Source organism: Schistocerca nitens, chromosome 1 (assembly GCF_023898315.1).
Source record: "Schistocerca nitens isolate TAMUIC-IGC-003100 chromosome 1, iqSchNite1.1, whole genome shotgun sequence".
Classification (NCBI taxonomy): domain Eukaryota; kingdom Metazoa; phylum Arthropoda; class Insecta; order Orthoptera; family Acrididae; genus Schistocerca; species Schistocerca nitens.
In genome coordinates, this window is record NC_064614.1 from 195,167,052 (window position 1) to 195,193,645 (window position 26,594).

Below are 26,594 nucleotides of genomic sequence, written 5' to 3' on the forward strand. Positions count from 1 at the left end.
ACTACCCGATCAATCACCGTAAATCGCGATCTCATATCGAATAAAATACGCAAGCGAATTGGAATAATATTACTTATCTCGAGGCAAAATATTATATAGTCCAACATGGTTGACAGATGTTTTCGCGGACGTCCTGTTCCACACAGACTCTCCAAAGTCTCCCATGGTCTCCCAATAAAAAGTGGGAACGGATACTGGAGGATGGCCTCTGTAGATATGGAGCATACCGCGTAGGTGTCAGGCAATGATAGACGGCCTCAAAGTCCAATGAAAAGCACCCAGGACGACGGTGTTGAACGGTGGCTGTCCTATTGCTATGGTAATTTGGAGTATGTCATGGGCCACAAACATAAGTTAATTTCTAAATTTGATAAATGTTCCCAAGCCTTGTAATATCGCTTTAACATTACCTTTATAACTATACACTTTGAACTACTGTATGTTCGAGAGCAGAGATGTTGGTCAGGGAGGCTAGCTTCACTTTCTCAGAGTAGAATCAGGGCGTGCTAGTAATGTACTTGGTTTGAAATGGGCAGAAGCTGGACTGTCCTGGATTGGAGGCAGCATTATTTGGAGTAATTTTTGCAATATGGTGTTTAAAGAGAGATATTAAGCAAAAGGGCGGGCTATAACATTGTAAGACTGAAAAAAGGTAACATTTAAAGGTAACGTGGTTGGTTGGCTTTTTTTAATTACTCAGCAGGCTGATTGTTATAACAATGCTTATGGTTTAGATTTTCTGTAAGGTTTTTTGTAATGAAGTTATGTGATACTGTCTTTTCTGCAGTGATAAATGCTAAAGAGACATTTTACTAATTTGTTCATGTATGAGAAATGTGAAAAGTTGTATTGTTGCTATGACTTTATGAGGCTCAGTTGAAATTTAAAGTGTCGATTCAGCTATTTCCTTGTCGGTGAGAGTAGTACCCAATTTCTCATTTAAAGTCATGGTTTTATTTTACTGCACACTCGCACTGCACGTCGCGAGTTGTGTGCTGAATAACATTTTTTAGTATTGATGAAATCTCTTCTCGCATTGCACATCGCGAGTACGATGAATGAAACTGAATCTGACAGTCATATTATTATTTTGCAAAACACAACGTTGCAGAGCAGACGAGCGGTCCACTGCGCACAGGTAAGCCATCAATTTCATCATCATTGTAGATCCTATTCAGAAACAGGCACAGTCATTATTAGAGTGCATTTACGAGAATAATATCATTAAAAGTGCAGAGGTTTAATGCGAGTGAAATATTTCATGAAAGTGCTTCACTATGATATCAGACAGGTTTAATTGATAAAGTCAGATGCGTTTATTCGGTGGTCATTTGTTGTGTTATTACGATAATAGTTCTGGTACAACAATATTTTTCTAAACTAACAACGATTCTCAACATTCTGGGCCAACATTTAACACAAATTCATTTTTGTCACAGTGTCAGATAGCGTACGTAAATTTTGTTGAGAACAGATACTTCCTCAAAGTTGTGTTGTTTGATCGACCGGTTACTCTGGATTCACATCGCGTATCGTGAGCTTTACATATTTCCATCTCAAATAAGCTTCCAATATTTCCAGTGAACATTTCCCAGTCACTCAGCTTTGCTGACTTCACAATTATAAGAGAACGCATGAGCACCCTTTCCTGCTTCGGATCACGTTCAAATTTCGTCGAATGGTTTTGAATGGTCCCAAGTTGTTCCAGCCCGTCCACGAGAGCAAAAACTGAGGTCGTGCTGCGCTCCAAATTCGTACGATCGCGTTCGCTGGGGATGCTGCTCTACAATGTCCTTAGAGAAGGGTTGAAACTGTGTAGGGCGTAACGAGTGTCAAAGGTTGTGAAGAGCGTCTTCCTGTTGTTCACCGCACTGCGAACTGTCGTTTCGACTCTGAAATGTATGGGAATCAACGCCACAGGGTAACGGGTGGTTTCATCGACGCCCTTTATGCGACCCCTGAGGGCTTCTCGTGTCGATTCTGAAAGGCGATGTGTCTGGAATGTTTTCCTCAGCCACTCGTAAGAAAACCACATGATTTCAGCGCTGGTTCTGACCTCCACCACAGAGGCGGCAAAGAGGGGGTGAAATGTGAGTAAGAGGGGGTATGAGATCCTTCTGATCGTGTGAAACGTCCACAGTGGCAGTGGACAGTATGTAGAGAATTTTGTTGCCACTTTGACGTCATTAACCCATCCTACACGCCACACGAACTCCTGGGGCCCTATTCTGTATCGTTCATACCGATCGGTGGAGTAGGTTAGCCTCGGCTGTGACGTCATTTTCGGTTGTTTATCCGAAGTTACTATTCTGTACGCTTGTGAGACCTGTAAACGATCGGTCCTCCTACCGATTTTTCGACAACTGTACCGGGAGGTTTTGGATTTCGGTATGGCCCTCTCGTTCGATTCAGTGTAATTTATTTACACGTAGGATTTGTTATTTTAAACACATTGAGCGGTTTTAGCTTCGGATTTAGTGACTGTGTTATTGAAGAATCACCAGGACGCATCCAGGTGGAAAGTGAGTTCATAATAGACCATTTTCCATTCTCAGAAAGATGGTTTGTATTGTTGTTACTGTGAATTATTATAACATAAAAACAGTTTCGGTCAATATTCTCACAAATTAACTGTTATTTTTACGTAATTAAGAGTTTAAAAAAACTTTTGTAGGGAGCAGATTGTGCTCATGCGGGAGCGATCTAGATGCTTGCAAAACAATAAATTGGTTGCCAAGATCGCAGGAATTCTTTTTATTCCATGATTACCGGTTTCGACGAAACTAAAGTCGCCATCATCGGATCTTAGGACACATCATTAAATTTCAAAACGTCAGTTCTGCTTACGTATATCACATGAGTGTTAGCTGAAATTACTAGTGACTTCGCGTACTTTTTTCCGCAAATGATTTAGTTATTAACTATCGAAACGCGTTTAAAACTTTTAGGTAACAATGCAAAGGAATTTTGTGAAGGCTGGTAGACGAAACCTTCCAAAATTTCATGCATTTACGGCTTACGCCAGCATCATTCGGCAACGAAGTCAGCCTGCGTCTCTCTCGACTGAATTATGTAGAATAAAGCGGTAGTCTCATATTGTTGTACTAGCACAGCGGGTAAGGCAACGTACTGCAGTGTCGAAGGTCGTAGGTTCGCATACTGCTGCGTATAAAATTACCTTTTTTTCCTCTTCGTGTTTTTAACACATTCTGAGACTTCGTTAATCGTCAAAGTTAAGCATTTTTGTGAAATATTCGTAAGAGCGCGCTTTCTCAGTAATGAGTATCTTCGATATCGTGACTTCCATATGTTTAAGAAATGAAAGATGAAATTGCTGTGCATGAAACAACTGACAATGACATTTATACTTTTTTAGTCACAAATAATTCACCTTTTTTCTGAATAGTTAGCGATTTTTGAGTGTGTGGTCAGACAGGAATCTAAGAACACAACTTAAATTTCTGCGAATGAAACTAGCAGCAATCTTCTTTATACTTTAGCTTGCCACAAGTATTTATCTGCTATCGAATCCTTAACAACGGTAGACAGAGATAAAAGATTCCCGCCACAGTATTTTAAAGACTATATCACCATATATGAAACATTTTGATTCATCAGATGCATGTTATAAACTGCAACGAACTTCTATAGCTGCACTCGCCACACGCTCTCGAAAAGGCGTTTTTTTTTTTAATTTTGTTTTTATTAATCAAATCGATGATGTATCATATAGGGAAGTAGGCTACTTCATCATCTGGATCTCTAGGAGCGAGTTACAACCACATTCTACGCATGTTCTTATTCTTTGACACTCTCTTAACCAATTTTTCGGGTTCCTGGAGATGTGTTCCGTCTATGCAACTAATTGAAGGCAGTTAGTTTGTTTCCATACGCGTTTCGCTTCTTTTGTTCATGAAGCATTCCGTCTATTCAGCTAATTGAAGGAAGTTTGTTTATTGCCATACGCGTTTCGCTTCTTTTATTTGTGAAACATCTTCGCGAATAAAAGAAGCGAAACGCTTATGGCAATAAACCAACTGTCTTCAGTTAGCTGCACAGACAGAACGTACCTCCATAAATTTTGAAGCAACTAAGGAATGACGGAAAACAGAAAAATGACGAATTTTTCGGGTGGTTCTGAACATGTGTTTGTACAATGTGGTACTACATTCCATTCCCAACTCATATTCCGAAATGTAAATTTCAAAACAATACCTCGATGTAAATGAGAATAAACTGACGTAATGTGATGTTTATGACAGTTTCCAGAACACAGTCAATAACTATCGTTATCAATCATTCATGGAAGCACTTGTTCAGCGAAATTTGAACAGTATTACGTATTCTAAGCCACACTTTTCGGTACTGTGAAGAACAGCGTGACTGTGTCGGTTGTTAGCCGCTTCGGGTTCGTGCCGCTGTAGCACTGCAGTGCGCATGCGCGCATCTGAGGCAGATTGCTTTTGATTGGTTACACGAGGAGAACTGACATTTTTTAGTTCGCTAGGATCGTTCGTCATCCCTTCATAAATGCTTACAGGATAATTTTGGGGCTCTCCTTCGAAAACAAGACCGCTCGGTGCGCTCGCGTACCGAACCGATCGGCAAAATGGCGGAAAGATGTAGAATAGGGCCCATTGGCTGTGGCCTTTTTTTCACAAGGATCGACACATTGCTGTCTAAAGCGTCATTGAGACAGTGGGTGACGTGGCAGCACGCCACGCTTCTGCACCATGACAGAGGAACGTTGTATGTGCCTTCGAGAAAAATTTCACATTTAAGTGTCGCAGTGGGTGGAACAGTGGCTCTTTCATCTGTCGCGCAGTGTAGTATCCGTGGTTAGTTCCTTATAATCCAGTCACCAACTACACAGCAGAGAGCCGGGGGTTGCCTACCTGTTTAGGCGCCCGCTAATTAAACGCAGCTTATCCTGGTTGGGACAGTCACTGCGGTACCTGTGGGTGCCACAGCACCACTGTTGCCGGTACTAGATAGCGTTCACGGACCACGTGTGCAACACGACTTCCCATTATTTCTCTGTCGGCCAGCTTCATAGAACACCGCCCAGTAGCTGGCCATTCAGGCTGCGAGTGTGCAAGTTCCAGTTCAAGCTCGTGAATTCAACATCGACATTCACCGACTGCCATTTGTCAAGGCGCAGAACTTGCCGATCGGAACCAAGACATGGACAGTGCAGCAGATAAGGATTTTGCCTACGGTAATGTTTACTTGCTGTGACAATGTGTACTCAAACTGTACCTTCAAGAACTGTTATCGAGTAGTCCAGGTTCTCATCAGGTCAGGGAGATCTTTTGGTTACATCCGCCAAGAAGCAATTCAGTTGTTATTCAGACCTTGACGTTAGTGCGTTTTCTCTGTATCAGTAATAAATTTCTATTGTTCTTGGTTACCTGGGTACATCTCTCTTCTCGCGTGCATCACGCACACAGCGGGACACAAAACTGGGTAAGTACGGCGCATCCGCAAATGAAATCACATACAAGACACTAGCGCGATCAATCCTAGAATACTGTTTCAGCATTTGAAGTGCTTATTCAGTAGGCATGACATCGAACTAAGAGAGCCGGCCAATGTGGCCGAGCGGTTCTAGGCGCTTCAGTCTGGAACCGCGTGACCACTACGGTCGCAGGTTCGAATCCTGCCTCGGGCAAGGATGTGCGTGATGTCCTTAGGTTAGTTAGGTTCAATTAGTTATAAGTTCTAGGGGACTGATGACCTCAGCAGTTAAGTCCCATAGTGCTCAGAGCCATTTGAACCATTTAACACATTAGGGCCTAGCTCACTTGTAAAGTAATCAGACGTTTGAGGCTGTTTTATTCGATTCTTTAAAGAATCGGGGGTTTACGGGTACTTGAAGTTTACAAGAAGGTTGTGATTTCTTGAGATTCCCATAGTGTTCAGAGCGATCTGAACCATTTTTGAACTAAGAGATGTGTCGCTAGGATTGTACGAGGGCTATTCGGAAAGTAAGGAACGATCGTATAACGTTCTTTTAAATATGAAAAAACTTTACAATTACGTTGAATGAATGTCTGAACTGTGGAATGAGTACTAAACTCAAATTATCGTGTAGCGTGTTGTAACTGCAAGTTCACTCTGTATTATTGTTAGCAAAAACTTTATACGAACTGATTGGGCAATGCAACACCTAGTACCAATAAAGAATTACAGTCACTGCAAAATACATTCAGCTCCTTAGGCACTGATAACTTTGGTCCCTGTGTACATAAAAAATAAATTAAATTGTCTTACCTCTAAAGCAACAACGGTGGAACGCGATATATTCTGGTGTCTCACAAAACATGTAAATATGCTAGCTACAGGCTCAGCAGTGTGCAATAATATTTGTAATGCACATTAAATTCTTTTGGGTGATAAACAAGAACATTTAAGAAAATGCAACTTCTTTAAAAATTATGACCTGGGCAGGGAGGCAGTAATGATTATGGTGAATTACTAACACTGAGTTTTTTGTGTTAATTATATTGCAAGTTAAGTTTGGCTTTTCAAAAACATCTGACAACTGAAGTTACATTACTCACAATTGATTCACAAACAATGAGATTTAAACAGCAAGTATTATCTAACCTCACTATTCCAAAATAAATGGAAATCATCAAATTACACATAGCTCTGTTAACAAATCTTAAAAACATTACAAAAGTGAAATATCTAACTAGCCTTTTTATCAAAACTGTTCACGTACATTCTGGAGTAACTCAACCATTACAAATTATCAGCCAACTCATCTATACTAACGCGCTGGTAGAAACAGAAATCATAATTATTTAACATCTTTACCTTGCTTGCATGAAGACATCTGCTTCCATGTTCAACAATACTGACATACCTACACTAATCTAAAACTGGGTGGCTTCACACAGCACACCACAAAAACTGCGTACTCCATCGACTTTCGCTCACAGACGGCTACCTGCCACTGTGCGCCAAGCGCTCTCTTACTCCAACACTACAATAATCTCATACCAGAAGCAGTATCTCTGGGTCTGCGGTCTTACACAGTCGGCTGTACGAAGCCTATCACAGGCATACGTCGTTTATAAAATCGTATTCGTAAGCCACATACAAAAGAGTAGACTCCTTCCAGAGATGCGTTGTTAGAATTGTATGAGGCAGGCTGTTCCAACCGAGCTCCAGGGAGCCGGAGCGCTCCGGAGCGCTTACTGCGGCAGCTCGAGCCCGAGTGGAGGGGGAAAGCGAACTCACTGCCCCCTGGCCGCATGCAGCCGCAACTGACGCAATAATCCGTGTTCAATGACAGCTATGACTAGCCACGGGAGCCCTGTACCTCTATTGGAGGATACCTGTCCATTCATTGAAAGGGATGGTCGTCCGCAGTGTCTTGTATGTCATAAAGTATTTAATTCTGCGAAGAGGTACAGTATACAACGACATTATACACGTCTTCATGCAGCGCACTACGATCAGGTTGAAGGCGTAGCACGCAGAGAACTGGTAGCCAGGCTTAAGAACGACATACCAGGAGACGTAAGTTTAAAAACGGTTTCGTAATACCGAGGGTATCAAAAGATGCAACATGGTTCGTGTCCTGTAATGCGTTTATAATTTTCAGGTGAATGAGAGCGGAGAAAACACTACTGAATCTGCAATTCGAGCAAGCTACAGGGTCGCTCACATCATTGCGACGAGTGGAAAGCCGTTTTCGTGGAACCACTCGTAAAATCGTGCATGGTAGCAGTTGCAGAATGTTTGTTTCCAAGGGAGGTGCAGGCAATTGAAGGGGTTTACCTTTCGAAGCAAACAATGTCTCGTCTAATCCTGGACATGGCAGCGGGTTTAGAGACACAGCTCAGGAAAAAGGCGGAGAGTTTTGTTGCGTTTTCGCTAGCGCTTGACGAAAGCACCGACATATCGGACTGTGCTCAGCTTGCTGTCTTTGTGCGTGGTGTCGAAATGGAGCTGCAAGTAACTGAAGAACTCTTGGATGTGGTACCACTCGATGACACCGCAACAGGACGTGACATTTTTGAAGCTGTTTGTGAATCAGTGGACAATATCAATTTGCCGTGGGATAAGCTCCATTCTGTAGCGACAGACGGTGCACCACAAATTATCGGGCGTCACCAAGGATTTGCTTCTCGTTTGAAAAATAAACTCAGGGACGAATTCGGGAAAGACATTTTGACTCTCCATTGTTTTATTCACCAAGAGGCACCGTGTGCTGAAACAGTAGAGCTAGGTGGCGTAATGAAAGATGTCGTGAAGTGTGTGTATTTTGTGCGGCGTCACGGTATGAATCATCGCCAATTCAAAGGATGCCTGAAAGATATGGAAGCGGAGTATGGGGATATACCTTACCACAGTACAGTTCGTTGGCTGAGTCGGGGAAAAGTTCTTTATGTTTACTTTGCCATTCGGGAGGAAATATCCCTTTTTCTCGAAATGAAAGGGGAAGAAATGCGTTGTCTGAAAGATATGAACTGGATATCAGACCTGGCGTTCCTAGCTGACATAACTATGCACTGAATAATTTAAATCTGTCATTGCAGGGCAAAGGGCAGCTAATCGTTGACATGCGCGACCAAATCAAAGCGTTCATGGAAAAGTTACGTTTATTTGAGAGGCAGATGAGTAATGGACATTTAACGTTCTTCAATCGTCTACCTTCTTTAAAAGTACCTGAAGGTACTACTTTCGGCGATTACCAAGCAAAGTTAAAGCAGCTCATCACGTCGTTTGAAACACGATTCCGAGACCTCACTGGTTTGGAAATGGAACTTAAGGTGTTCAGCACTCCTTTTTCAGTTTCCCCCGATGCCTTGTCATCGTCACTTCAATTGGAGATTATTGATTAGCAAAATTCAACTTCGTTGAAAGAGAGGTACTACACGTTGGATTTGTCACGATGGTATCGTTCATTACAGCAAAAAACATTTCCCAAGCTTCACAACAATGCCGCTCAGATCATGTGCATGTTTGGATCTACGTATTGCTGTGAGCAGCTTTTCTCAGCAATGAAAAGAGTAAAAAGTAAGGAACGATCGTTTCTTTAGGATGCAACAATGAAGGCCATCCTCCGCGTTAACGCTGCGAACACTTTGACGCCTGATATTTCCGATCTTGTAATGAAAAGAAAATGTCAAGCTACAGCAATTTCTTGTAAAACAGTTGTTTCTTATTTATTTCCTGAACATCGTATTTCCTAGTGTAGCATGTCACCACGTCTTAGGAGCTAAGAGTAAGAGGTAGTCGATCTTGTAAGACGCAGCTGGCGCATCAAAACGCCTGCCTTGCCGCCTGCCTCAGCCAGCCGTGCCACGTGCCGGCGTGCCGGCCCACTTGAATGGTCACAGCGAGCGACACGGCTACCTGGAGCAGGGAGCGCTCCGCGGCTCACAACGGAGCCAACGAGCTGGAACAGCCTGGTATGAGGGCTATTCGGAAAGTGAACGATCGCCCGCAAAATATAAACCACAATGAAAATCCGTTGAAGCTTTACACAGATGTGTAGGTCAGTGCCTGTAATACGCCCGTAGATTGAATCACGTCGCTTTTCTCATTTACGAGCTCACAGTGAACGCCTAAATATGCCTAGAAAATCTGACTCCCGCCGATTATGGATGTCTGCCGAGAGATTTCTCCTGATTGTATGCAACTCTACATAATGTAAGTGTCATCCAGTTGCTTCTTCATAACAGTTCTCGCCCGCACACTGCATGGGCAATGAGGACTTCCAGCAGCGTGTTCGATAGGAATTGTTTGATCAGCCACCATGCAGCCTCTGATTTTCGTCTCTGCTCAAATGACTCGCTGACTATGAAGACAACAGTTTGGCACAGCCAATGACCTGCAGCTCAGCTAGAAATTGTCGGAAAACACAGGAGGCTGCATAGACATATGCGGTAGAGGATAATAGAATCTCTTGTAGGTGAAGGCAGTTGACTTTATAACTGAGGTTTGTGAGAGTGTTATGCGTCATCATAAGACGTTCAAGGAAGAGTTTTACACGTTTCACATTGCATGTTTACTGCTGGAATGTTTACTTTTGACAGTGCCTAATGACATAGCAACTTAACTCTCGTAATCGTACGAATCGGCTGGGGTATATTTTATGCCAACCTTCCGAATAAATAGTACTCTAGTCAGGTACCTTATATTTTAAAATTTTGAAAAATGTATTTATTGTTTTTAATGAAGTCTTCAACCAAATTCGATAAATGTTTTAAATTTTTCAATTAGTCTTATCGCAAAAGTTTAAGTCTTACTAGTAGACGTGACTTTTCACAATGAATGTCGTATTCAGTATCTTCAAGTTCTGGGCGCTACTTACACATCAATAGCTATTTAAAAAATAGAGTGTAAGTAAAACTCAACATCAATTAACGACTTTGTATTTCAATTTTATTCGTCATGAAATCCCCCCCACCCTCCCTAGATAGTACACATTATTGAAGATACTTTGGCTTTTCTAAGAGTGTGCTATAACATATTTTCAGTTTCTGAACCCCACTTGCATTAGTGTAAGCATAAAATCCCTCCCCCGCCACACCCCCACCTTTCGGTAGCAGACGTTATGAAAAATGCATTGGTATAGCTAGTGTTAAGATATGTAGTAGTACAGGACAGTATAGATGATTCCCATGGTTGTCAGCATGTGTAATGTTGCAATGTAATGATTTGTAATAAAGTTTTCTACAGGTGGGTATCTACAGCCGATAAATATTTCGAAATAGTCAATTTTTGTGCCAACAGCTGTAGTTTTATTTATTCTGTACCGGTTATGGTACTGGCTAGCATCGTCACAGAAGATACTGCAAGGTACAAAACAAAAGAACACAAGTATGTGAATTCCTACAATCTTACAACATGAAAGCAGGTGCAAAAAGGTTTGAAGCATCGGATACTTACGTAACGTACATCAGTTGGTCAAAAAGACATTTCTGCCAATTATAGAAATATCAAGTATAACATGTGACGAAGTGTCACAACAATTGCTTCACTGAATTTCCACTGTAGCAGATCCACACAATCGAAGTGTGATAACATGTAGATACTTGATCTTAACATCAAATAAGCACCACCTATTTCGTCAATATTAATGGTTCGCAAAAATGCCACACTTGGCGGTCCGCATGCGATTCCTCATCCCAGTTCAAGCCAAAAGTGTGTCTTGGAAAACCTAGTTCCGCCAACAGGTTTAATAACAACGCGATTTAAAAAAACGGGGCTCTGGCAACACTGTAATTGCGTGCAACGTGGCCAAGAATATGTAGCATGAACTCTACGCTGTACCGGAGCTGTTCCATTAGCTCAATCGTGCTCTGAGTGAATGGATCGCCAAAGAACTTCGACGGATGTCATGTGACGTCCACTACGACCAAACGCAACGAACAATAAGAACAAAAAGCAAAAAAAAGTGAGACGAGGCAATGCCGCAATGTTCAAGTCGCTTTCGCGCCAACTTTTTTTCAGTTAAAGCATCAAATTTTATGCACCTTACACCACAATGTGGTATTTCTTTCTGTTACTGTTACCTTAATTTAAACATTAAGATATAACATAAACTTCCTATAGACGCAAACAACCGCTTTGTTTCGGCCATGACTCAAACAAAGCCAAGAGAAAATAATACTGGATATAGTTAAAGTTGTGTGTATCCGACGAGGCAAAAAAACACAATAGTTAAGCTACATTAGACTGAACATTATGCTACATCCCAAAATTTCATTCTGTACGTTTGACGCCCGGACTTATCTACACAGGGCCAATACGTACATACACGAGTAAGCAAAACACCTGCACTCGCCGTTGCCAGAGCGGGATGCACTCGAGGTATTAGGTTGTGTACATCCATGGATCTAGTATTATAAAATTGCCCTTTACTTAAAAACATAATAAATATCTAGTCCAAAAGATCCGGGGGAAGTGGAGGCCATAACACACACGATCAATCAGTTTCCCTGTAAACACTTCATTTAAATAGTTATGCACATTCATTCCAAAGTATGGCGGTGCACCACCATGCTGAAGCCATAGCTATCTTCGAAAATCAAGGCCAACGTTTTCTAAAGCATCAGACAAAGTATTGCAAAGAAACATACGATACAGGGGAGCATTCACTTGTCTGAAAATTGTTAAGGGCCCAAAAGCACTCCTCCCACGATTCCAGCTCCAAGGTTTATGCCAAAATATGCCATAAAGCCTCTATAATGGGTGACATGTGGATTGTGTTCCGACTAATGATGACTATTGTGGAGGCTGAAAATACCTTTACGAGTGAAGCTAGACTCGCCAGTCCACAACACATTATTTATAAACTGTTCGTTATCTTCCACTTGGTGCAAAAGCCATCAACAAAACTGCTGGTGTTGAGTTATCGTGTAGTGATATGGATGCACTTATTTCAACAACCAGTCTTTGAGATATCTATAACCTGCCAGCAGTTTCACAGGTACTTCGCCGAGGTGACTGGTGAACGTTTTCTGGAATCGCGTCCTCTGCTTGTGGTGTACGCCTAGCCCTTGGACGACCTCTGTCCTTTACCTGCGGACGAAGATGCCGGTTTCCCGAGGGCGTTGCTCCAGATGAAGAAAAACGTTCTTATCGGGTGGCACCTTTGAGGGTACCGTGCAGCATACGCACCAGCAGCAGCAGTTTAGTTGTTGGGTGCACCCAGCACCAAAAGTATATCGACGTATGCATCGTTTGTGTGTTCCGTTTGGAAGCCACCCTATATAAACCTGACAGGACCAGTTATGGTTGTGCACTGCGAGGTTAGTTGATATATGCATGCAATTTGATGGATCCCACTGTCATATGATAGGCTATTCTTAAGTGGCAAAATGATGTCCTGCTTATAAACGAGGAGAACTACAGAACGGACGTCTCAAAAGCAAAACAGGAATCTGCCGAAGATTCGAACGATTTGACAGTGTTGCCAGCTCCTTGTTTTCACACAAGTGTTTTCAAAATGCACCGGATCTGATTTTGCTTGACAAACTTTTGTCTTGAATGTGGATGAAGAATCGCATGACGATCTCCAAGTGCAGCATATCTTCTTCACCCTGTATAGTATACATATCATATTTAGTCCAAAGATAAAATTGCAATACTAAAAAAGGAAGACGTTACATATTCATTACCGAACATATGCAGGTCATTATAAAGGTCATAATACTTTCCAGAGATAAAAGTAAAATATTAAGAGAAGAAGAAGACATTACACGTTCATCAAAGAACATCATGCCATAATTATGTGTTACCAGTATATCTAACGTATTGTTTCTTTGATCGTAGATGAAGTGGATAAACATGGAAGTTAAGATGGCGCCTATTAGTAGTGGTGACAATGGTACCTTACCCAAAAATGTGTGTCACATTTGCATACAAAACTAAATAAGCCCCCAACATAGGTATTTTTCACTGCCGAACTGGAGGAATGTATGGTAATCAAATACCCTTCATGTATTATGTGTTTCTACGTTACATAGCATTGTGAAAAAATCATGATTGTAACAAGCTTTATGTACGAGGGTTGTTTTTTAAGTAAGGGCCGTTTTTATTTTTAAAAAAAGATACAAATACTTTTGTAAGAAAACGTTTCTTTTCTGATTCTACACACTTTTACCTATTTTTCTACATAGTGGGCTTGTTTATTTAAGCACTTGTCATACCGTACAATTAAGTTTTTAATTCCCTCTTCAAAGAATTCGGCCGCCTGCTCCGAGAGCCAAGAATTCACGGCCGCTTTCACTTCATCGTCGTCATTGAAGCGCTGCTCGCCAAGATGGTGTTTCAGGTACCGGAAAAGGTGAAAATCGCTAGGAGCAAGGTCGGGGCTGTATGGTGCATGGTCCAAAACTTCCCAGCCAAAAGAATCAATCAAATCCCGAGTCTTTTGAGAGGTGTGAGGCCTAGCGTTATCGTGCAGGAACAAAACTCCTTTTGTCAGCATGCCGCGCCTTTTGTTTTGAATTGCTCTGCGGAGCTTCTTTAGAGTTGCACAGTAGGCATCTGAGTTGATTGTCGTTCCTCGTGGCATAAAGTCCACTAGCAAAACACCGCGCCGGTCCCAGAACACAGTTGCCATAATCTTGCGCTTTGACAGCGTCTGTTTGGCTTTGACCTTGACGGGTGAGGTTGTGTGTCGCCATTCCATCGATTGTCGCTTGCTTTCGGGAGTGATATGTGATACCCATGTTTCATCTGCAGTGACAATTTGACTCAACATGTCATCCCCTTCTTCCTCATAACGAATCAAAAAGTCCAATGAAGTGGCAAATCTCTTCCCTTTGTGGTCCTCTGTGAGGAGTCTGGGTACCCACCGAGAACACAGTTTTTTAAAGTTTAGGTTTTCAGACACAATTTTGTACAAAACCGATCTTGAAACTTATGGAAATTCCAAAGAAAGAGTGGAAATTGTGAACTTCTGTCCTTCTGAATCTTTGTTTCGACTGCAGCCACCAAATCATCAGTGATCACAGAGGGCCGGCCTGAGCGTTCTTCGTCATGGACTTTTGACGGCCATTTTTAAACTCTCTAACCCATTGACGCACTTTACGTTCACTCATTGCACTCAAGCCATAAACTTCTGTTAACTGACGATGAATTTCTGCAGCTGATAGGCTTCTCGCGTTCAAAAAACGTATCACTGACCGTATCTCACACGCGGCGGGCGATTCAATAATCGTAAACATTTTAAAGTAGCACAGCGATGCGTACACGTCAGCTACAGAGCTGCAACTTGCATCAGTGTGAACGGGAAAGATGCCGGCAAGTGGCGCGGTGGCTTGCGGCGTCAGCGCGAACTACGGGACTATACGCGCGACGACCCTTACTTAAAAAACAACCCTCGTATAATAGCAATGAAAGTAGTAGCGAGTGTCATATTCGTAAAATTTATGTATGTCATCCGCAACCGTCATTGAAACACATCAAAAGTTATTTCAATTCAAATTTTACCTTTCAAACATTTTTCGTCTTCCCACCTTTGTTTCTTCCCCCCGCTTCTGTATCTCATCGTTAGGGTCTATCAGCTATTTTTTCGTACCGTATTTATAACTGACCATAAACCTAGACCTTGGGCAACCCATGATAGTATTACTAGCTGTAGCTTTGTTTCACCGTAACATATACAAAAACTAAGTGAGAGATAGTTATAAATACCTTATCGACAAGCTAATTTTATTAGTAAATAACTTCTTGAATTACCAAGTCGCAAAGTGATAAAGATGAGAAAAGGTTTGAAGGTAAAATTTGAACTGAAACTATTTTTGATGCGTTTACCAACGGTACAAGCCCAAAGGCAGTGCCAGGAAAGATGTGTTATGTATGTTGTTAGTTTCAGAAACATTAGTGTATACCTGTTTAATTGCATCTGATCCAGCCGAGCTCATTCCCAGCTAAGATGAGAGGCTCTCTAGCATGCTGTTATTTATTTGTCGCAGCGGGCATTGGCGACACGAACACTTTTCAAGACAAAATTTCTGCCATTCCACTGATCTACGAATACACTCAAGCGCTCCTTTCGCTTTCTACCACATTCGTATATTCACGTGAGCATATGAACCTCAGTCGAATATTAACGTTGTCCCTGACAGCGATATTTTATACATTATTTTGTGCAGCATTTCTTTCACGTCATTGTTCACAACGTAAGTCAAAAACGAAACAAAGAAAAATCTCAATCTATAATTTTTACAGCAAGGAACTATGCAGACGTTACAAAGCGCTGCTGGGTTCATAAAATGGAAATCTTTCAGAAATTATTGAAGACTAGAAAGATGAAACAGGTTATTGGGAAAAGAATATTATAGACTACAAACTATTTTACTTAATTTACTATTCGTCTGCCCATTAAAAGTTGTTAACTAATTTTTTCTGCGTGGTTTGAGTTCCACAATGATACACCGCACACATGCCAGATAATTTAACAAGGAACAATTTTCTCGGTATGACTGTTTAGCTACAGCTGTTTCATCACGACCCACAGGTTTTCTACTGAACTTAACTCTGAGGAATTTTCATCTGATCGCCCCGATATCGTTCGTTAATTACTTCCGTTGACGAAGAAATATTTCTCGAACTGCAATATTTAGAAATAATTTGACAATTCAATTGCACAGGGTGCTACGCGACACAAACTTCAGCAGACCAACAAAAACAACACCCACAAACAGAGCAGTTGAGACAATATCTTCTGCAGCAATAATATGTACGGAAGCTATAACAGAGACTGTTAAAAGATCAGCGAAGTCAGGGTTCCGATAAATAGGTCAAAAAGTAGAACGTCGAAATCCTGCCGGTGTAATTGGAGAAGAACATGGATAACTCTTAAAATATGGGGAGAAAGCAATAAAAAATAATAAGAAAACTAAGTGACTCATCATCTTAGTACTTCCGAAGCTAAAAGACAATAATAAAGAGGTGAATTTGTAAATGGGTAATATCGAAAATACTAAAAATAATGGTAGAAAGAGTCAGGGGGAATGAGTGCGGAGAATGTTCTGTCAATAATAAATTTAAAAGGGAACAATGTGCTAGCACATGACTTCCATTAAGAAGGCAGAAGCACTTATAGAGTCTCTATGTTCAAATATGCAAAAGTAATGGGTACCGAAAGACGTTTATTTCGGTTCCCATCCATGTTTTCACAACCATTCCATGAAAGACACATATAGCACAGTTCATGCGGCTCTCACCTTCCGGCCACTTGGTCGCTTTTTCCACTGCTCTGAATTAGGCTATCAGAGCTGTACAGCATACAGAGGCTGTGTAAACACTCGCTTCCTGAGATAAGATATCTCATCCCACTACACTTCCCAGTTAACAAGTTTGGCTTTATTGATCGACAAATATGTAAGTGTGTGGTTCTCACTTAAAAAATATCATGCAAACATTTCTTTAATGAAGAGGGCATGCTTGTGTGAACTGTACCGATTTAAAAAACTGGTGTCACTTTGCGTCGTAAGTTACTGCCAGACTGCATATATCCGAGAGTATTATCCGAATTCTATCAAATTTTTGAAAATTACACTATTATTCTAGAATAGTCACACATTTAAGTGGAAACAATTTACTTAGCGTATCACAGTCGGGTTTCCAGAAAGGTTTCTCGACCGAGAATGCAAGTTATACAGTCGTTCATCAAATACTACAAGCCTCAAATAATAATAATATATTGCCCATTGATATTTTTTGTTATCTCTCCAAGGCCTTCGGTTGTGTAGAAAAACTCTTAGAAAAACTATGGTTTTGTGGAACTCATGGCATTTCACACATCACTTGACAAACAGAATGCAAAAGGTTGTGCTGAATAATTCAGACAACGTCGGAAAGGTAGAAAAGTTTAGTGATTGGGATAAAATTACAAAGGGAGTCCCACATGGTTCAATTTTGGGCCCACTTATATTCGTTATATATGTGAATGACCTTCCATTTTAACAGGCAACAAACAAAAATGTTACTTTTTGCAGGTGATACTAGTATTATAATAAATCTCATCAGAGAGAAAGCAACAATAGAGTTAGTAAATGATATTTTCCAAAGAACTATTAAATGATTCTATGAAAATGGATTCTCCTTCTGATGAAAGCTGGTTCTGCCATGGTGCCAATGATGGCCTTGTGTTGGCTAGAAGGAAACCAGTTGAGAGCCTGCAACCAACCTGTCTGCGTGTTAGACATACTGTACCTACAACTGGAGCTATAGTCTGAGGTGCGATTTCATATGACAGCAGAAGCACTCTTGTGGTTATCGCATGCACTCTAACCGCAAATTTGTACGTCAATCTGGCGATTCGACCTGTTGTGCTGCCATTCGTGAACAGCATTCCAGGAGGTGTTTTCCAACAGTGTAACGCTCGCCCACATACCGCTGTTGTGACCCAACATGCTCTACAGAGTATCGATATGTTGCCTTGGCCTGCTCGATCACCAGATCTGTCTTCAATCGAGCACGTATGGGACATCATCGGACGACTACTCCAGCGTCGCCTACAACCAGCATTAACCGTCCCTGTATTGACCGACCAAGTGCAACGGTCATGGAACTCCATCCCAGAAACTGATATCCGTCATCTGTACAACACGATGGATGCACGTTTGGATGATTGCATTCAGCATTTTCGGCGGTTACACTGATTGTTATTAATGTATCGGCATTTTACATTTGCAATGGCTTATCTCGCCCTTATATTAACCTGTGATCTTGCAATGTTAATCAATTAAATATGTTACCTAGACAAATGTATTCCCGAAATTTCATTGCTCTACATTAGTTACTTGGTGTTGCGATTTTTTCCCACGTCAATATATATTACATTAGGTGCCCGCAACGTGACTAGGCGCCATTCACTCTCGCGGTGGATGGTGGTCACAATGTTTTCATTCATGAAGTTAGCTTTAGTGTGGAAAACTGAAGAAATAATTTAAACCGCAAAGACCACCACCCATGTCAGATGCCTGTAAATGCTATGAAACTGTCGTTCTGGATAGCGCTAATTTTCCTATACACTGACGATCAAATGGCGCCATAGGCAGGGTCAGCAGCTACTCGTTTCCTTTAGACATTCTGAAGGAATTAAGTTGGATTAAGTTGTTTCTTAGTTTATCACGATTCCTGCCTTGTAGTTCTGTAGTCACCGGTTCATATATAGTAATAGGACTGAGGATTTCTTGGTAGGAAGGACGAAACAAGTTCTTTTGGTTAGGGAGTTATTTCCAGACGTAGAAGTAACTTCACGTACGCCCTAGGGAAATGTATTGGGATCCTTGTTGTTCACGTTGTATATTAATGATATGGCAGACAATATCATTAGTAACTTAAGACTTTTTGTAGATGATGTAGTTGTCTATAATGAAGGACTATCAGAAAAAACGTTACAAAAATGATCAGTATTTCCTTGAAAAACATTCGATGCACTGTAAAGATTGGCTGCTTGCGTCAAGTGTTCAGAAATGTAAAATATGCATTTCACAAAACGTAGAAAAGTAGTATCCTACGATTACAGTATCAGTGATTCATAACTGAAATAAGCCAAGCCATACAATACACTATCCACAAAGTGTTTGAAATAACTATATATATTGTCTGCCATGTCACTAATATACAACATGGACAGCAAGGGTCCTAATACACTTCCCTGGGGCGTACCAGAAGTTACTTCTACGTTTGGCAGTGAGTCCCCAACAAAGAAAACGTACTTCGTCCTCTCTGCAAGAAATCATCAACACCTGGGTGTAACAAATTATTGGGATATGATGCGGGATGAGCACATAGGCGCAGTCGTAGGTAAAGCAGGTGACAGGTTTCGATTCATTAGTAGTACACTGGGAAAATGCGATCTGCTCACAAACGACGTTGTTTACGTAACACTCGTTTGACATATCCTAGAACATTTCTCAAGTGTGTAGCTCTAATTTCTGTTTTCAGGATTCTAACCTGCAACGTCCAAACGGAGAGCAACCGCGTTAACGACTTATGCTCGGAGGTAGATACCAATATAAAAAACCGTCCCACAAAGCTTACACCTTCTAACAGCTACAATTTTTACAAGCTTTAGTAGTAGTAGTCAGTAGTTAATAAGCTCTGGAGGTCATTTAAACGATTATTTTATCGAAATGATATGTAAGGAGTCAGTTTACAGGATATATAAACATGATTAGTGTTAACATTAATGAAAGGCAATCATTTTATTCCTATTCATGCAAATACACTTAAAAACTAGTTTTTTTTAAAACTTCCTACCAGTTGTAAGCTTTAACAATAGATAATAAAGATCACCTTTCCCTTTAATGTTGTAGGTATGTGTCGCATGGTTCTTCTCAAATTGTGATGGACTATTTATGACGAATTTCATTACCTAAAATATGTATTTATTTTCAAGATTAGCGGTTATACAAAGAACAAAAGTAGCTGCACTTAATTGTTTGAGAAGCTCAACAATATGCTCCTTCCAATCCAAGTTTTCATCAATATGTACTACCAAAAATTTGGAGCATTCTACCCTTCATACCACCGACTGTTCGTGTACTATATCATTTTATTGCTCGTATGTGTCTCTTTGTTGTACAGAAATGAATATAGTGTGTTCTTCTGCCCTCCAATGAGCTCTCGCTTGACGCCACTGAAGTAACAAATGGCGGTGGTTTGGGGCCAATGGAATGGACGCTACGGAGCGTCTGGCTCGGAACTGTCCTTGAAGTAACTGAATTGTCCTGTAAGCTTCACTCCTGTGCGACTAGCGCTAAATTTTCATGGATATCATCTTTCAGATGTAGAAACACGCCTGCCGCCTTTCATTTATGATTTTTTTTTTCTGTCGTACAGATAGATGTTAATAAATTTCTTTTTTCCAGATATATCTTTTTTTTTTGCTTTGCCAACTTGCATTTTATATCTTCTCTACTACGGTCATCATCAGTTATTTTGCTGCTCAAATACCAAAATTGATTGATAACATCCCATTACCCCTGTTTTACTTTTGTTTATATTTATCTTATAACTTGTTTTCACGAGACTCACGATTTCTTTCAACTGCTCTTCCAAGTCCTTACCCAGAAATGTGGCCGGCCGCGGTGGCCGAGCGGTTCTAGGCGCTTCAGTCCGGAACCGTACGACTGCTACGGTCGCAGGTTCGAATCCTGCCTCGGGCATGTATGTGTGTGATTTCCTTAGGTTAATTAGGTTTAAGAAGTTCTGAGATCTAGGGGACTGATGACCTCAGATGCTAAGTCCCATAGTGCTCAGAGCCATTTGAACCCAGAAATGTAATGTCGTTGACAAACATCAATGTTTTTATTTCTTCTCCCTGTACTTTAAACCAATTTCCCTATATCTCCGTGGTTTCCATTACCGCTTGAAAAAAATATAAACACATAAATGAAACAACATTTCCACTGTGCAGGAGCTGGAGGCGATCGCGCGGTCGCGTTCACATTTGTCTTCGCCCCCGCGGCAACGCCGTACTGAGAGCCAGCTAACGGAGCCGCCGACGTATGAGGAGGCGTTGCTGATGGCGCGATCTGTGGAGGAACTGGCCGAGAGGAATGCCGCAGCTGCGCAGGCGCAAACCATGACGCACGCACCGAGGCGGCCTAGCAGCAGCAGCAGCAGCAGCAGTGGGCAAAGCCTCAACCTCAGTGGCGACGACGACGGTCAATACGCCAGAGCTGCCGGCTGGAGCGAGCCGTCGGGTCGCCACCACCGAGAAGATAGTGACGGCTCTCTCTCAGTTAGTGACAGTGCTGGTGACGTCTATAGATACTCGGAAGATCCCTCCGCGAAGCGCGGGCCTATTCCGGGAAGCCCTGGAGGCAGCTCCAGTAGTTCCGCACACAGCTTCGTTGCCACCGCCGGTACCAGTTCTGATGACGAGGCTAAGGCCACTGGGTCATCTGCTGCAAGGGCACTGAACCACAGACGCTCTTAGCTTCGGAAATAGCTGTATGCCTCTGCTAGAGCCATAATACAGTGAGAACTTTGGCTGACATGTATATTGGTGATAAATCGGTCGTCATTGCCGGAAAGAAAATTATCTCAGGTCCACAGCAATAATACGTAGCCAGTTTCTTCGTCACTTGCTCAGAAGATTCAACGACGCAAAACAGCAAGCTCTTTGTTCAGCTTCTTCGAATTTTCTGAGTAACTCGCGTGAAATGCAGGCGATCTCAAAATCGGTCAACACCAGTTATTGGGCTGTGGGTCCCGTGTAGTAACAGTGCAAGAAGCCTGTTTCGACTACCTACCTAGCCCATTGTCAGTACAAAAGCGGGTGGCATCGGATGAAGCCAAGGAACTGGCTTAATCTCGTTTGAATCATAGAATTGGTTCTCGAAATGTCGCCTACTCACTTTAGTGCAGAGTGTATGAAAAGCGCCGAGCACGGAATGTAATTGTCTTCGTCTATTATAACGAAGTTAACTACTTTTTTGTGGACATGGACGTCCGCAGAAATTTATTCTGAAGGGGGCGGGGGTCAATCCTCTAAAATAGCCATTTATGACACAAATGAATTAATCATTTTGGAGACGTGGCAGTCCAAAAGAGCTAAATAGACCTAGACGACTGAAAAAAATTATACACAAGAGAATTGATAGCTCAGTATGTGAATAAAAACTCTGTACTCCACATTACAGAGGGGGGGAGGTGGGCAAAGAACCCCCGCCCCCTTACACACCGCCCCCCCCCCCCCGGCCTTGCGGACACCTTTGTCTGTGTACAACACTGTATGTAGCAGAACATCGTTGATCTATGATATAGCGAAGGATTTATTTTGTTGCCTGTGAGAGGTACCAGACAGAGGTTTTAAAATAGACAGTTCTCACATGCCATTAACGATTAAGATGGACCATAAGAATATTCAGTATTGTATTGTCTGAACGAGGCAAGCAAACCATAACAATTTTAATGTGTTCTCCGGGCATCTTCACCTTCACTTCATAAGTTTTCATTTAATGATCACGTGCGTTATTCACTTCATCGGCATTACTGAGAACTGCTAAAGACGAGAGCAACATACAATTCTTAAATGATATGTACACTGCGGAGTATAATAATACTACTAAAGCATAGAGTGATACTAATATCAAGACCAAAAATGTACTTCTACCGGGAAACAGGTTCTGTTCTTCATCCGCAATGCACCTAAGAGAAGTGATTGTGTAAATATCATTACAACTCACTCAGTTATTTTTCATCCCGGTATTTAACGAGATGAATGCAACGTTTGTTATTTAGGCGTGTGATTCGTGACAGAATTAATCACTGTTTTTATGTGTCATGACTCTGAAAAACTTTATTACGTACAAATTTCAAAGAATAAAAGTGAAAGATATGCTACATCATCGTGTTGATATAAAAACGCGTTCTGAGTAATCGCTAACATAAAAAAATAAAATTTTGAAAAATATCTGTACCGGCACCATATTAAAAAAGATTTTAGTTAGTTACAGCTGTTTACTGTGCAATGAGTGGATGGCCAAAAGTTGTCATAGGCATAAAGGAGTGTGTTGTAATCTTCGACCAGTTGTAATATGAAAAACATCCATGAAATGTTATTTGAGCATAAAATATGATATTGATACTGCATAATTTTTAGAAAATAAGAGAGAGTACAATGTTAAGTGAGTTACAATTCTGGAGCACTGACAATAACGGATGTGACAGTAAAATTTCAACTTTTTATAAAGTTTTACCTTTGAATTTAGTTTTGCAGCTTGAAACAAAGTGCTGCTTCTACTGTCAACAATGTTACTGAATAACATCTGAATGCAATAAAGATCCAAATTGACTGCGCTATTATTAGGAAAGTTACGCATTTCCAGTGCCAGTACATCCATGGGAGAAACGCTGTATGCAGTAAGTTAAGTATTTCTCTCTCTGAATCTGTAATTGTGCTAAAAAATCGAACTTTCATTTTCATTTACGTTCTTTCCCATCAGCCATCGTGCAGAATTTCAATTTGGACATACCCATCAAAGTATTTGTCAATTACTTTATTTCCGTACAAGTTTTTTTTGTATCTACCTCGAAGTTTTAGTTTTTCTAACGAAAGGTATTGTACGTTAAGTATGGCAAAGTGCCTGAAATACGACGGGTAGAAGACGTCATGGCGCGCCACCGGAGAGTCTTGTCACCACAATATTTATTTCGCATGCAGGTTCATTGTCTTCGTCACCTCACGACCAGGTTAAGCTGCAGAACAATGTATTCCACAGCTTGGTTAGGGGCGGGGGAAATGGATCGAGACACCATTCCTTATCCATCACACCATGTCTGTTGTTGCAGGATTTGTGTTAATGTTTGTCACTCAAAGTGTTGCATCTACACGAGATTTGCTTTAACGCCATAAAGGCCGGTAATGTCAGAATTATCTTCCAGTCTTGCGTAATATGGAGCCCTACAGTTATTGTTCTGGCTTATCCATACTAAAACAAGAGCTACCGTACGTGAAAGGAAATTGTGTGATTGTTTTTACGTTTATTTTTCGTTATCTCTCATATTCCTCAACATTTTAGTGCAGACACCGACTTGACAGAGATGGAAAAAATAAATTTTTGTAACTGCCTGGAAAGATTTTTGAACCCACGTAAGTCGTAAGTTAATTCTGTAATCTGAATTAAAAATGAACCATCATTAAACTCCTATATTCTGTTTCAACAAAAATTTTGAATTAATATGTTAATGTACTGCTGACCTTATTGAACCCCCTTCGCCAACTTACAACGAAACTGTCACCTTTAAACATGACCAAGACCTTGGGCTGCATTGCAGATCAGTAAAAACAACCAAGATTTCAGAGAGGTAAGGGGTCCAGTATGTAACTTTAGCCATTATCTACAAGCAGAGAAATTGATACTGTAAAGAAAAGAGTTCATGCTTTGGCTAGACCTACAGGGCTGAATATGGGCTGCATTGATTCCTGGTTTCGAACAGATATTAACAACACGTCTTCCTGTCATGTTGGAGGCAGACGGCGGTAGGTTAGTATGTGGCAGCCAGTAAACTCAATTAACAAGATACATGCTACTAACGTTAGAGAGCCTACTATGTGTTATTTGCACACACCAAATTGATAAGTCCACAGCTTGTAGTCTCACGGTCGCGTTCTCCCTTCCCAAGCATGGTGTCCCGGCTTCGATTCCCGATGGGCTCAGGGATTTTCACCTGCCTCGAGATGACTGGGAGTTTGTGTTGTCCTCATCATCTCATCATCATTCATGAAAGTGGTAAGATTGGACTGAGCAAAGGATGGGAATTTGTACGGGCGCTGATAACTGTGCAGTTGAGCGCCCCACAAATCAAACATCATCATCATCCAAGTTGACAGTAGACAAAGTGACTGAAGGCAGTAACCATAAATGTATTTCCCATTTACATTCACTCTCACCAACCAGCACAGTGAGTGTCAGTTTGAACTGTGTATATAGTAGAGAGAATATAGGCTCTGTAGCTAACATACAAGGTAATTGGCCCCTAGATTGTCAACATTACTATTATGCAATGTTGTTGAATTACACTTTAAATTACCCAATAAAAATATGCAGTACTTAAACTGGTTCAAAATTTTAGCTGCTCAAGATGCTGTGTGGGAACTGATCAACCAGAAAGAAGAGATGTGTAAAGAGTGTCACAAATTCACAAAATTGAGGTTGAATGAGTTAAATGATTATCAATATAGCTAGCTAATAAATGATTACCATTATTATCGAAAGGATACATTTCTACTGATCGTATAGACGAGAAGTTGGAGATGCAGACAGGCACATAAAAAGGCTGCTAAACATGTAAGCTTTAGGCCAAAAGGCCTTCTTCTAGAGTAGGCAACATGTAGTTCATGGCTTGTAGAAAATAAACTAATGCTAAATCACAGTAAGATTCAGTTTTTACAGTTTCTAACACACAATTCAACAAAACCTGCCATTTTAATTTCACAGAATGGGCATATGATTAGTGAAACTGAACAGTTCAAATTCCTGGGTGTTCAGATGGATAGTAAACTGTTGTGGAAAGCCCACACTCTGGATCTTGTTCAAATATTTAATGCTGCCAATTTTACTATTCGGATGGTATCTGAAGTAAGTGATTGTTCGACACAAAAATTAATCTATTTTGCTTATTTTCATTCACTTATGTCGTATGGTATTATATTTTGGGGTAACTCTTCCCATTGTAAAATGATGTTTTTGGCTCAGAAACGGGCAGTTCGGGCAATAAGTGGTGCAAGTTCACGAACCTCTTGTTGACATCTGTTCACTAGTCTGGGTATTTTGGCATTGCCCTCTCAATAAATGTATTCTTTATTGTCATTTCTTGTTAACAATATCAGCTTCTTTCCAAGAATTAGCAGTTTTCACTCAGTTAATCAGACCATCACCACTCCGTCTACAGGCCACAAGTGGCCCATCGGGACCATCCGACCACCGTGTCATCCTCAAGAAGAGGATGAGGAGAGGAGGAGCATGGGGTCAGCACACTGCTCTCCCAGTCGTTATGATGGTATTCTTGACCAAAGCTGCTACTATTAGGTTGAGTAGCTACTCAATTGGCATCACGAGGCTGAGTGCACCCCGAAAAATGGCAACAGCACATGGCGGCCTGGATGGTCACCCATCCAAGTGCCAACCACGCCCGACAGCACTTAACTTCGGTGATCTCACGGGAACCGGCGTATCCACTGCGGCAAGGCCGTTGCCGTAAAGAAATCGGACACTTTATGAAATTGCAAACTAACACAAGTAATTAGATTTCTTCCCCATCATAGCCCAATTCAAGCTTCCACTCACTCTCTTAAAGACATTGTTGTGGTTGCGTGACACTAACCTTCCTTTATCATTCCTTCCCAGTGCCAAACTACCTTTTATTTGCATACTATATTGCAAAATAAGAAAATGACGTGGTAGAGCACCTGCCAGTTTATAAGCTTTTGACAAGACTTGCACATTTCAGTTGATGAGCCAATGTCTCCAACTTCCAGCAATGTAGGTAGGGCACAGTTAGGTACATAGATGTTTCTTACTTGCACTATATCCACTTCCATTGTAGATATAACACTATAATGAAGAGAACAGCCGCCACTCACCACATAGAAG

General features: G+C 41.2%; 1 protein-coding gene and 1 pseudogene across 3 annotated transcripts in view; one reads left to right on the forward strand and one right to left on the reverse strand.

Moving 5' to 3' along the window:
• LOC126245358 (leucine-rich repeat-containing protein 15) overlaps positions 1 to 24,235 on the forward strand; it is a 142,756-nt gene extending 118,521 nt beyond the window's left edge. For all 3 annotated transcript variants that reach the window (XM_049948309.1, XM_049948308.1, XM_049948307.1), the window contains one exon: positions 20,909 to 24,235. In XM_049948309.1, coding sequence (XP_049804266.1) covers positions 20,909 to 21,433 — 525 coding nt within the window. In that variant the 3' untranslated portion in view covers positions 21,434 to 24,235. The remainder of the gene's footprint in view (positions 1 to 20,908) is intronic.
• A 1,845-nt stretch (positions 24,236 to 26,080) lies between these two features.
• On the reverse strand, positions 26,081 to 26,198 carry LOC126210401 (5S ribosomal RNA; annotated as a pseudogene).
• Positions 26,199 to 26,594: the final 396 nt, after the last annotated feature.